The sequence below is a fragment of the Pipistrellus hanaki genome (assembly GCF_964339955.1).
Source record: "Pipistrellus hanaki genome assembly, chromosome: 4".
Classification (NCBI taxonomy): Eukaryota; Metazoa; Chordata; class Mammalia; order Chiroptera; family Vespertilionidae; genus Pipistrellus; species Pipistrellus hanaki.
The window spans coordinates 14533628-14546160 of NC_140506.1; the positions used below are offsets into that span (position 1 = coordinate 14533628).

General features: G+C 44.1%; 1 protein-coding gene across 1 annotated transcript in view; it reads right to left on the reverse strand.

The window, feature by feature from the left end:
* MYO10 (myosin X) overlaps positions 1 to 12533 on the reverse strand; it is a 190930-nt gene that overhangs the window by 80972 nt on the left and 97425 nt on the right. The window contains exons 5-8 of the mRNA XM_084881644.1: positions 4700 to 4834; positions 2790 to 2907; positions 2105 to 2210; positions 1537 to 1640 (exon numbers count right to left, since the gene is read on the reverse strand). Of these exons, the coding sequence (XP_084737770.1) occupies positions 1537 to 1640; positions 2105 to 2210; positions 2790 to 2907; positions 4700 to 4834 (463 nt within the window). The remainder of the gene's footprint in view (positions 1 to 1536; positions 1641 to 2104; positions 2211 to 2789; positions 2908 to 4699; positions 4835 to 12533) is intronic.

Genomic DNA, 12533 nt, shown 5'->3' on the forward strand with positions numbered 1-12533 from the left:
CCAGTGCCCCCTAGTGGCCAGTCAGCTGGTCCGTCTCACCTGCAGTGAAACTACCACTTAGATAAACAGGAGTCTGTCCATTACCAGGAGCAACGTCCTATCACAAAGCACTGCTGGGCAGCTTCAAGAAATAAGCAAAACATTTTGTTGAGAATTTGCGCATCTATGTTCATTGGCGATATTGGCCTGTAATTCTCTTTGTGGTGTCTTTGTCTGGTTCTGGTATCAGAGTAATGTTGGTTTTATAGAATGAGTTTTAAAGTGTTTCTTCCTCTTGCATTTTTTGGGGGGAATAGTTTGAGGATAGATACTAATTCTTCTTTAAGGATTTGGTAGAATTCACTTGTGAAGCCATCTGGTCCCGGGATTTTGTTTGTTGGGAGTTTTTTTTTATTACTGCTTTAACATCATTGCTACTAATTGGTTTGTTCAGAATCTGTTTCTTCTTAGGTTCATGGGACTCTGTTCGCATATCATTGTTCATAGTATTTTTGAATGATCCTTCGTATTTCTGTGGTGTCCATTGTAATCGATCCTCTTCCATTTTCCGACTTTATTTGTATTCTCTCTTTTTTGCTTGATTAAGTCTTGCTAGAGGCTTGTCAATTTTATTTGTCCTCTCAAAGAATCAACTCTTAGTTTCCTTAATCTTTTCTATTGTTTTTGTTTTCTTTTTATTACTTCCTTCTGCTTACTTTTAGTTTATTTCCAATAGCCAAGATGTGGGAGCCATGTAGGTATCCACTAATAGGTGAATAAATAAAGAAAATGTGGTGTGGACACACACACACAATGGAATATTACAGCAATAAGAATGAAATCTTGCCATTTGTGACAACATGGATGGATCTAGAGGATATTAGGCTTTATGAAATAAGACAGAGAAAAACAAATACCATATGCTTTATTCACTTATATGTGGAATCTAAAGAACATAAATGAACAAAATAAAAACAGACTCACAGAAATAGAGCAAAGGGATAATCACCAGAAGGAAGGGGGGTGGGAGGATGGTTGAAAGGGGACTACAGTCAACAATATTGTGGTAAGTTTATACGATGACAGATGAATACCATACACAGTGGGGCAATCACAGTGTAAAGTATATAAAAATTTAATCATTATATTGTACACCTGAAATTAATATCACCAATATAAGACTGCATTTCAACTATACTTAAATAAAAATAAAGTTTAATAAAAGAAAGCAAAAATAAAACAAAATCAGAAAAAAATCCTGAGACAAATCTTTTTTGCAACTCATCAAAAATAAGAATGAGTTTTTTAATTTATTCTAAGTAAGATCTTTCGGCAAAGGGAGTAACGCAGTAAATGAATTGTGAATGGAGAAAAATCTGAGTCACGAGAGACATTGAGGGAGCCAAAATAAAATTGGGAAAGAAGAGAAATACCGTTCCCAGACAATGGTGCAAATGGAATTATTTCTGTTTTTAATAAAAGTTTTATTTGAAACAGAAAATAAAATTTGTTCTTTTTATGTCACTCTTAATAAGGGAAAATAAGAAAGTAACTTACAATTACTTCCCTAAAGGATTCCTGGTCACTGATTGTCTTGTCTCCTACGCATCCCGACTGATTCAAGTAGTGGTAGTTTTCTGGTACAGATAAATAAAATTCTTCTACAAAAAGGAGAAAACAAAAACATCAATACTTGACTGGCCAGGATAAGACTGAATCTGAGTTTTTTACTTTGTGATGTTAAAATCAAGTACATAAATAATTCTGTGCTTGCCGTGGCCGGTTTAGATCAGTGGATAGAGCGTCAACCTGAAGACTGAAGGGTCTTAGGTTCTATTCAGGTCAAGGGCACATGCCCAGGTTGCGGGCTTAATCCCCAGTGGGGGGGGGGGGGGGTGTGCAAGAGGCAGTTGATGGATGATTCTCTCTCATAGATGTTTCTAACTCTCTATCCCTCTCTCTCCTTTGTGAAAAATCAATAAAATATATTTTATTAAAAATGAAAGAAACTCAACATTGTCTATAGTCTCATACATTTTGAATCAAATGATGGAATATCGACAGAGTTCAAACAGATGTCTTCCCATTCCTGACGGTTTTTATAAAGGGAAAGTGGGTGACTCACCTCTCTGCTCGCCCTCCAGCCCTGCCAGCAGTGCATAGAATATGTGGTAATTCCGCTCCCCAGGATTTTGCCTTACTACTCGGTTCTGTGGAAATAAATCAGATTTCTATTCAGAGATGTTTTCCCCTGCTTAATTAACACAAAACAATAATTTCCGAAAATTGTAATTGTGAATTAAATCATGTCTACTTACTTTTTCTAATAAATCTTCATGTGAAAAGCAATGGCAAGTCAAGGAACAAAACCAGGATATGACCCGCTTAATTATGCTCTCATTTTCTGTTCTTTGTTACCCAAATAATTACAATTCCCCAGTCCACTGATATTGAGACTTCCGGTGCCAAAAGATAAGCCCTGAAAGCATAGACTATTTCACCTAAATCCAATTTCAAAAAATTGGGCAGAAATGATTTCAAACAACAGCTGATGTTTCATCAGAAATCCATTTTTTTCAGGTTATGAACAAGATATCAGAGATTTCCAAGAGAAGACTGGTTCTTTATCCCCTAGAATAATTAATAGGTCAAACACAGTAATAATAGAGCAATAATTGGATAGGAAGAACCAGACAGAAATGTTTCATTCATATTCTTCATCCATCCTTTTGACAAGAACAGTTCCTACTTGTGGAGTCAAATACTGTAGACAAAAAAATAAGTAGATAACGAAACAGGATACAATCTACAATCCTCCCGCCCTGAATATTTCCCTTCTGGCAGATGTTCAGCTGAACGAACTTCCCAAAGCGACTGGAGTTGTTGTTGTACACGGTCTTTGCGTTGCCGAAAGCTTCCATGATGGGGCTGAAAAGAAGTCAGGACAGCAGCAGTGTTAATGAGGACAGAGCTAAAAAACAGCAAGGACAGTCCCTACAGACGTCAAAACACTCGAGTGCAAGAAAAGTCTGAGATCAAAAGGACCAACGGTGGTTATGTTCCTTCACAGAAGAGCCCGGCTTCCAAAGCACTTGCTGAAGTGGGTTTATCAAGAACATCCACCTTGAAGGGTAGCTCTCAGGGCTGTTTGTGAGAGTACAGGATGCATCACTGAGTGAAGGAGGCCAGGAAGGCTCATTCCTGCACAAATTAGCTTGGGCTTATTTAAACCAGCCAGGGATTGCACAGAAAAAGCTCCTCTTATAATTCTAGGAACTGAATAAAGCCCATCCTGAAGATTCTACCCATTGCTTGTGTCTTGGGAGTAACTTCTTTGGGTCATCTCTAAGTGGTCAGGGATCAGCCAACTTTTTTTCTGTAAAGATCCATGGGAGTCTTCATTCCAACTACTCAGCTCTGGCGTGATTGCATGAAAGCAGCCAAAAATGAACCGTGAACAAATGAGTGTCTGGGTCCCAGTAAAATGTAATTTATAAAAACAGGCTGCAGCCGAAACCGGTTTGGCTCAGTGGATAGAGCGTCAGCCAGCAGACTGAAATGTGCCAGGTTTGATTCCGGCCAAGGGCATGTACCTTGGTTGCGGGCACATCCCCAGTAGGGGTTGTGCAAGAGGCAGCTCATCGATGATTCTCTCTCATTGATGTTTCTAACTCTCTGTCCCTCTCTTTCCTCTCTGTAAAAAATCAATAAAATGTATTTAAAAAACAAACAAACAAACAAACAAACAAACAGGCTGCAGGAGGAAGATGAAAAACATCCTGGAGCTGGATGGTGGAAATGGCTGCACAACCTGGTAAATGTACCTAATCTGGTACTTGGGAAAATATTTCAGGTTAGAAGTTTCATGTTATGTGTATTTTACTACAATTTAAAAAATAAGTTTGAATGAAAAAAATAAAAACCAGTTGCAGGATCTGGACTAAGTTTGCAAACTTCTGGACTAATTTCTAAAGAATCTTCTATATATATAAAAGGCTAATATGCAAAGTGTCCCTGCAGGAGTTTGACTGGGATACCAGGAATTATATCACTCGCTATCATATGTGCTGACCACCAAGGGGGTGATGTGGAACAAAGGAAGGCCCTAGCTGGTAGCTGGCAGCCACTAGAGACCCTATCTGTGCATGAATCTCAGGCACTGGGCATCTAGTAGGATCTAAAAGTCTCTATAGGTTCTAAAATATTATAAGGCACAAACCAGACTCTGGGCAACTGCATATTTTAAAGATAATTCCAGATGATACTTCACCACACAGTCCTCTTTCAGTCATGAGGCTCACTGCCATTGGATGGATCAGTAATTTTCTGCCACATGAAGCTACAAATAAGCGACCTGCTCCCGTGGCACTTCCAGGGGCAGAATGCAGAAGAGAGGCTCATTTGTCTCCATGCTGAGCCCCTGTCCCCCAGTGGCTGGAGGCAGAAATTCCTGCTGATAACAAGGCCTCCAAAACGCCGGTCAAGGACTCTGTTAGAAGGAGGCCTTCCCAACTCAACCCTGGCCCAAGGATGGAGGGTCAGGTTCTGTTGCTTGGGTTTCTAGAAATTGCTATGTGCATGTCAAGACCTTTCCTTGAGGAAAGAGAAGTCAAAAAAGAGAGAAAACAGATCCACTAGTTTTAACTCTTCCTTAAAAAAGCCATCCCCTGAGGAAAGTGAATCCTATTTGCTGGAAACGAGAGAGATGACGAAGAAATACCTGCTTTCAAGAATGGCTTGTTCAACACAGGAAGTCTTCTCCTTCAAAGAGAGTTCCAAAGACTGTTGACTGATGACCGATAAAAACTTGAGGATCAACTTTGTGCTTTCGGTTTTACCTGCCCCGCTTTCACCACTGAAAGACAAAACGTGAAAGTTTGTGCTTCTATAATTTCCTTCACAAAAACCACCTTGGTCCATGTCACTGCAACCCATCCACGGAACAACTGGTGAAAGGTGGGAAGAGAGAGCTCAAAATGCCTGTTTCAAGAACTGAGTTGAATGAAAGGAGAAGTCCTTTGTCCCGCTGGCCTCAAAGGGCATAGGTCAACAGAACTACCTTTGCTAAGATAAGGTAATTAGATGGACGGTGCCCTTCATGGGAGGGAAGGCCTACTAGCATACCCCAGACACCTCGGCAGGGTCGGGCTGGTCACAGGCACTGGGTAAGACATTGCTAAATGAGTAAGCCCATTATCAGCGTGTTTCTGGGGCACTTTAAGCAGGTAAATGTGCATAGAAATGCAATCAGCCATACATATTATTGAGGGGATGGAGAATGGACCCTCAGGTACTCAACCCACACTAAGTCATTCTATTCCCAGGATTGTCCTAAGAGGGAGGCAGTAGTTAAGCTTAGTCCGAATTTAACACCAGATCTGTCTGCGTCCAAAGTCCTGGAGAAGCCCTACTTTAATGCCGGTTAAGGAAAAGGGAACAAAGCAATACAGAAGGGGAGGGGGGTGGGCAATGGGAGAACTGAGTAAGGTACAAGCAGTGCCCTAAAGGACTGGCAAACACCAGCCAGGCAAAGAGGAAAGGGGAAGGACTGGGTTTAGACAACCATGTGAGTGAGAGCACAGAAGTCAGATGACCTTGGAAAGGTCTATGAGGGAGTGCGGTTCTGGTTAGGTCAGCAGGACTGAGGAGAGGTAGTGGAGAGAGGGAGCCAAAGGATCGAGTTTGACCATTCAGAGGCACCTGCATGAGACAGAAGGCAAAGACAGCGCATCCGAGTCGCTCTGGAGTTAATGCTCCAGGAGAGAGGGTCTCTCAGAGAGATCAGCTGCCATAATAACCCAGGCGTGTGGTGGTAGGTCCTGGACAAGCCCATCTGGCTGGAGCCAGAAAGGAAGGTATGGGAATGCAAGGGATCTGAAGGGAAAACTTAATTTTGTTTAAGGCACCGTGCTTGGTACAGTGGGAAGAGAAGTAGTAAAAAGGCAGAGAACTTGCAAAAACCCAGGACATGAATAACAGTACAGCAATGCCACCGACATCACAAGGCAGCATGCTGGGAACTGCTACATGGGTGGCATGAACAGATGAGCTCCATGCTCCTTGTAGAGAAGAGCTCTGTGAGTGCCAAAATCTAGGAAGTTATCACCAGAGAGGAATGTTGCTGAACACTTGGTGAATGATTAAGCACGTGTAATAAAGGAGAGGAAATGACTCAGAAATGACATCTCTGTGCCCTGCTGGGTGCCATAGGCCCTTGGGGCATCTCCACTGGTCCAGGCCGGTTGCAGTCATTCCATTCCCTTTGCAGGCTGGCCAGGACAGGCGCCAGCATTTCAGCCAAAGAGCTGAAGTGTGCTGAGGGCTTCCGGGGAGGGCGGCATGCACACCAAAGAGAAGAGGTAGAAATGCCCTCCCACCCCCTGCTGGCTGCAGACAACAAGCACCTGGGAATCCACACCCACCTTGAGAAAGTGAAAGCCAGTGGGGGCGGCTGAATCCACAACCCTGGAATCGCCCTGTTGTCTTGTCTGAGATAATAAGAGCCATGCAAGCCAAGCCAACTGTGGTAGGGTTTTTTGTTACCAGCAAACAGAATCTCCCCAGCCCGGGACTTAGCCTTCCTCTTCCCATAGCTGGCCCCTGTCCAGCCCCATGGCTGGCGGACCCGAGGCATTCAGCAAGGATGCACCAAATGAACAACACAGAACCCAAGAGAAATTTACAAGAAGAGATTTAAATAATTCTTGATAGTAAAACACGCACTCACCTCTCTAGTGGTTGTGGATCATTAAATTATGTTAACAAAACAAACTCGAAGGCATGCGTTCTCTAGTTAAAACATGTGAGGCAGAAATAAAGTTACATGTTCCCCAATCTCACTCCCCATGCTCCAGCTCACAGAAGTAGACAACATTTGCACCTCCCTGTGGTAAGAACAGCGATCAGCAACAGGGACCGAGTTTGGCCAACTCAACAACGGAGCAAGAGGGACAGGTGCTGCTCCCATGTTGGTGGCTAACACCCCTCATGGTCCTCTGGACTCTACCTGCCACCCCTGCCACCCAGGTGCCCTCAGGAGTAATACATCTCATAAAGACAAAGGAACACCAAGTCAAGTTGAGTTTCTTCGTCTCCCATGTCAGAATGGGAGATGAGCAAGAAATAGAGCATGCTCATGGTACACCCCTGAGATTCGGGGGCTGTTTGTACAGCAATCAGCCTACCCTGAGGAACACAGCACAGCAACAATACAATCTCGAATATATCCTTCAAACTGGACAGCAAAGACTTGGTAGAGAAGAAAACCCAGGACATTCGCTGCCATTAACCAGTAACTGATATAGACCTACATCAATCTTCAGCCCCCCTTTTCACATTGGACCACATTTTCTGCAAGTGTCTCCTTTAAGTACACCTGTTTGGGTTCATCTGGGTGAATGTGGGAGAAAAACAAGCGTGGAAGAAAAGTAAAACTGAGGTTTACGCCATGCTCTGCAAGCTCTCCACCTTGGCCGCACACTAGATTTCCCTAATATGTGGGTCGTGTAGGTTTGACCCTCAATCATTTTGCTACTGTTCTGAATCGTAATGTAAACATCTGTGTTTGGGAGTCGTGGCATTAGAAAAGCTGAGAAGCACTGATTTAGATGGAGGGTAAGGATTCCGTAAACACCTCTCTGGGAAAATGCAAAAATATGCTCTGCGATTAACTGGGTGAAAATGAAGAGAGGGAATGGGAAGGCGAGAGGAGGGGTCAGGATTTCAGCCAAAGGGAAAATAGAACACACACACACACACACACATACCCCCCCCCCCCACACACACACACAGCCAAATTAACAGGACTAAGTGAACCCTCTGGTTCATTTCGTTTTGCTCACTTTGCACTCTGACTGCCCTATTGCTTCGGTTTCAGCCTGCAGAGCCTTTTCTACCACTAGGTTGTGACTCACTTATGCCACCCCCTCCCTGATTCCAGCCATGTAAAACAGTAACTCCTGCAACAATTACGATGCTATTTCACCTTCACTTGGAGCAAACCTATCACTTACATCTCCAGTCCTACTCTTTTCTCCTCAGCCCAGGGCAATGAGTCCTAACCCTTGACGCCAACCCGATTGCAAACAAAAACATAGGCTTCAGCAAAAACGCGGTCACCCAGATGAACCCAAATGAGCTTATGCTTTACAATGATAAACAGGAAAATGAAAAAACAAAAAAACGATAACCCAGAGTACTGACGGGAGCCTCGCAGGCTGTATCAGATGTTTTGAGAATTTTATCACTGGCAGAATGGGAAGTCACAAGACCGGTGGTAAGCAGGAGAGGGTCATGATCAAGTTCAAGGTGTTAAAGAATCACTGTGCACAGTATGGAGTGTGGAAAATGGATGGAGGGAGCGAGGGAGGAAGTGGGAAACAAGATGTGAGAACAGATGAGAAGTGAGAGGCCCAGGACTGCGGCGGGAGAAAGGAAGAAGGGCTGGGGGCCACCGGGTCAGGAGGGGTGGTTGTAAGCGACAGGGAGCATGGGAATGACTCCTGAGAGCCGGGAGCTTGCTAGCATGACCTGGGCGTTGGTAACACAGGTACAACTGTCAGTACTCATCCAAGTGTACATGGAAGAGCAGCACGCGTTGCTATATGGAATTTTACTTTCTAGATCCAAGAATGACTTCTTGATCTCAGGCTTGGGATCTCCAGAAAGGGGAAGTCCCACTTGCTGAGGATGTAAAGCATGAGAGGAGAAACACGCTTCTGGGAGAAAACGAGGAAGGATGTAGGACATGCCACCCGAGAGGCCCGAGAAACACCTGTGATGACACCAGGGGCTCATGGACGTGTGTCTGGAGCTCAGAGGAGAGACTGACGCAGGAGGTGTTTCAGTCTGCGGTCATGAAGATCTGAGAGGAAAGGCAGGCGTTGGAACAGAAGGTGGAACATGACTGAGGGAAGGCGTGCCCACAGAGCCAGGAAGGAGCCCCATGGAGGAGATGGGGGGAACATGTGGTGTAACGGGCCATGAACCAAAGGTGCATGCATTTTTAAAAATATTTATTTACTTTTTTATGAAACACACTAGAAATTTTGGATGATGATGCCAAACAGCCAAAGCATCGGGACAGGCAGACTTCAGAGACGGAGGAGCGAAGTCCCCAGGGGAACAGGGGAGGGATCCGGACCACACAGGAACAAAAGGGCCTCTGCCACAATGGGGCCCTGTAGCCACCCGACAGGCCCGGTTCTCAGACCAGTGCAGGTGTGTCCGAAAACGATGGCCCCCAAATCTGCTCAACTGCCCATTTTTGTAAATAAAGTCTTATCAGAACACAGCCCGGCTGTTACTTGTGGACTGTCTATAAACACTTTCACACTCCAAGGGCAAAGCTGAGCAGTTGGAACAGGGAGTCTCGCCCACGAAGCCCGAAATATGTACACACTGGCCCTTTGCTGACATCCCAAAACATATCCGTCCTGTCAATCAAATCTCCCCACTTCACATAGTTTTCTCAGAGTGTACACCCACCACTCCCTTGCTTGTAGAAGACCAAGAAGACGTCTGCATTGCCCAGAGGATTCAGTCCAAAGATCTTAGCAAGCTGGACAAAATCCTTAAAACTTCGACTCTGTGCCAGGAATTAGGATTCTGATCTGAAACAAACACTGGGAAACTCAAGTTCAAATCCTGTGTCTGTCGTTCATAGCTGGTCTCTTTAGCAAGTTATTCAGAATCTGAGCCTCAGCTTCCCCAAAAGCCTGGGCTTTCCTGAGGATCACACACAAGCCTGTCTTCTCAATAAATATCAGTTCCGTCCCTCTGTCTTTCCCCAGCTCCTCCATCCCCTCAGCAAACGCCATAGCCTCAGAGGAGTACCTTCCACTTCCTAAGCATCCTTGTTTGGCCAAATATCCCTGTTTCTGCAAATGCTCTGTGTCCTTCCTCCCCTCTCTGCTGGCTGTCTAACCACCTGGTCACATGTCACCTTCTCTGTGAAATGCCCTCTTGGCATCCTCACTGAGCAGCCATGTTTTCTATTACAGCATTTGGCAGGCTAAATGGAAATTATTTACATCGGTCTCTTCCCGTCAGAGTAGAGGTTCCTGAAGGGCAGTGATTGGGTATTCTTCTTTTTAAGTCCCCAAGCCTAGCACAGGACCCTGAGGTATGACATGAGCACGAGGCACACCCTGCACCTTATTCTGGTTGGCACCTTTCCGGTCCAGGGTGCAAGTTTTGTTCGCTGTTCCAACTCAATCACTTCTAAACATATTACGAGAAAGAGAAAAACACCACACACCCAATTATCATTCCAGAATCTAAACGACAGTTAAAAAGAAATTGCTTTGGTTTTGGAAGACCAAAAAATGCAAAGGATGCAGAGCTCCTAAATCCGTGGTTGACAAACTGCGTCTCGAGAGCCACATGCGGCTCTTTGGCCCCTTGAGTATGGCTCTTCCACAAAATACCGAGTCTATTTTGAAGAAGTGGCGTTAGAAGAAGTTTAAGTTTAAAAAATTTGGCTCTCCAAAGAAATTTCAATTATTGTACCGTTGATATTTGGCTCTGCTGACTAATGAGTTTGCTGACCACTATCCTAAACCAATAGTTGTTCCTTCTGTCCATCCTTTGATTGACAACTGTTGAAGGCAGGCCCTTTGCCAGATGCTGTCCTGGACAAGGTGAATGAGCCACAGGCGTTGCCTGCACTACATCTCTTAAAAGATCACATACACTGAAAAGACCATCATCAACTAAACTCTGCCTGCCCAACACAATGAATGCAAAACTGAAGTCAATGCAGAATGTAGTAGGTCAACCAAGATTAAATGCTGACCTGGTCTGTTAGATGAAAAAAGAATTCTCAAGTAAATTCTAAACTTATGGTATTGAAAACGATAATAGTGTGAGCATTCTTCATTTAAATGTGCACAAAAAGTGAAAACTACGCTTAATAGAGAGAGGTAAATGACCCTGAAAGTAAGACCAACAAAAGAGGCTTGAACTGGAAGCTGAGAGACATGGCATTGACACCAACCAGCTGTGGGCCTTGGCCAAGTGATGAGGGCTCATTAAGGGAGAGGAAAATTGATGTAGGAAGTTCTAATTCTACAATAAATAGGCTTATTTTGCAGCCACCAGGGGGCAGACTATGCCTGAGGAAATCTAAATAGGGCTCCAGTATCCTGCTATTTTTATTTTTATACTCAACTTTCTCTTCGTTCCAATAGCCCCAGCCCTCACTTAAAAACAAAAAAAACAAAAAAAACAAAAAACCCTGCTGGAGAGAGCTATTAAAAGCCAAAATACATTTTAATGAGAAATCTTTTTTGAAAAACTGTTTCCTGAGTTAATTTAGATAAATACAGTTAGTTTTTTTCACATCAGCATGGCACAATGGGAGCTTTCTGTTAGGGATCCACTTCCTCCCTTCCCTTCCCCCAATCCCTCCACCTGACTTTTAAAGACCACAGTCTTTGGCATGAAAATGCCAACCCTTTTCCGTTTTATTGCGCGCGCACACACACGCACACAAATGCACAATGATCTCATTTGACTTTTCACTTTCTGCCTAAGCTGCTTGCTCTGTCTAGCAAGTGATATATTAGTCATGCTCTCATTTTTTTCCCACTTAAAGTAATAAGCGCAAGCCATTATCAATGGCAAATATTCAGGTGCCTAAGTGTGAAAAACAATTCCATCTTCTTAAAATAGATTAAGTTCTCTTTCTGTTAATCTTATAAACTAGATTCTGTGACCTGAAATAGTGACCTTAAACCCTAACTTCTGAACTTTTGTGAAGTCATCTGAAAGAACCCAGAAATAGTGCTTGTAGTCAGAAAGCAGCCCACTTTATTGAAAATATGACTCTTAAAAGCTCTGTTTACATGAAGCAAGTAGCTTTATTTTCACTAACTGCAAGTTATAATCCTTCATATTTTCTTAAGTGAATAAATTGGTAGTCCCTCTGAGTGGATTCCACAGCTCAGCACATCAGCACCAGTAAGGCGATGGAGAAAACGAATATGAGCCGTTAAAGAGGCCGGGGTGTGTGTGTGTGTGTGTGTGTGTGTGTGTGTATGTAGAGAATGAGAAAGGTACCGTTTTGTTCATATTCATATCATGTCAACTTGTTACAAAAGCAAGGAGCCAAGAACCAGAGTTATGGGCAAAAACTGCTAGTGAGGAGAACACACCCTTGACAGCAGTGTTCTGTGTACTTGTCATACCGAACCCCCACATCAAAGGGCTGTCGGGAGGTTTCGATGAGCTGACGCCTGGACAGCTCTTGGCACAGTGTCCCATACACTTAATCCTTCAGAAACAAACAGCTGTGGCTTCTTAGCCCTTTTCGCTCGGGTACCACATAGGGCGGGGTGAGCACCTTGAGAAGATCCTTGGCTAGAGGCTCCCCCATTTCCCTTCCCTGAGGTTTCCATGAAGGGCCTGCAATAGCATGTCTGCCCCACCCCCACTCCCTACTCCCCACCCCATGCCCCACAGGACCAGGAGCACTTGTGACAGGCTGGCCTGCTTCCCGCCATCTGGAGCTGGTTTCCCAGAGGAACTGCGGCCACCAGTTACCTGGCTGCACC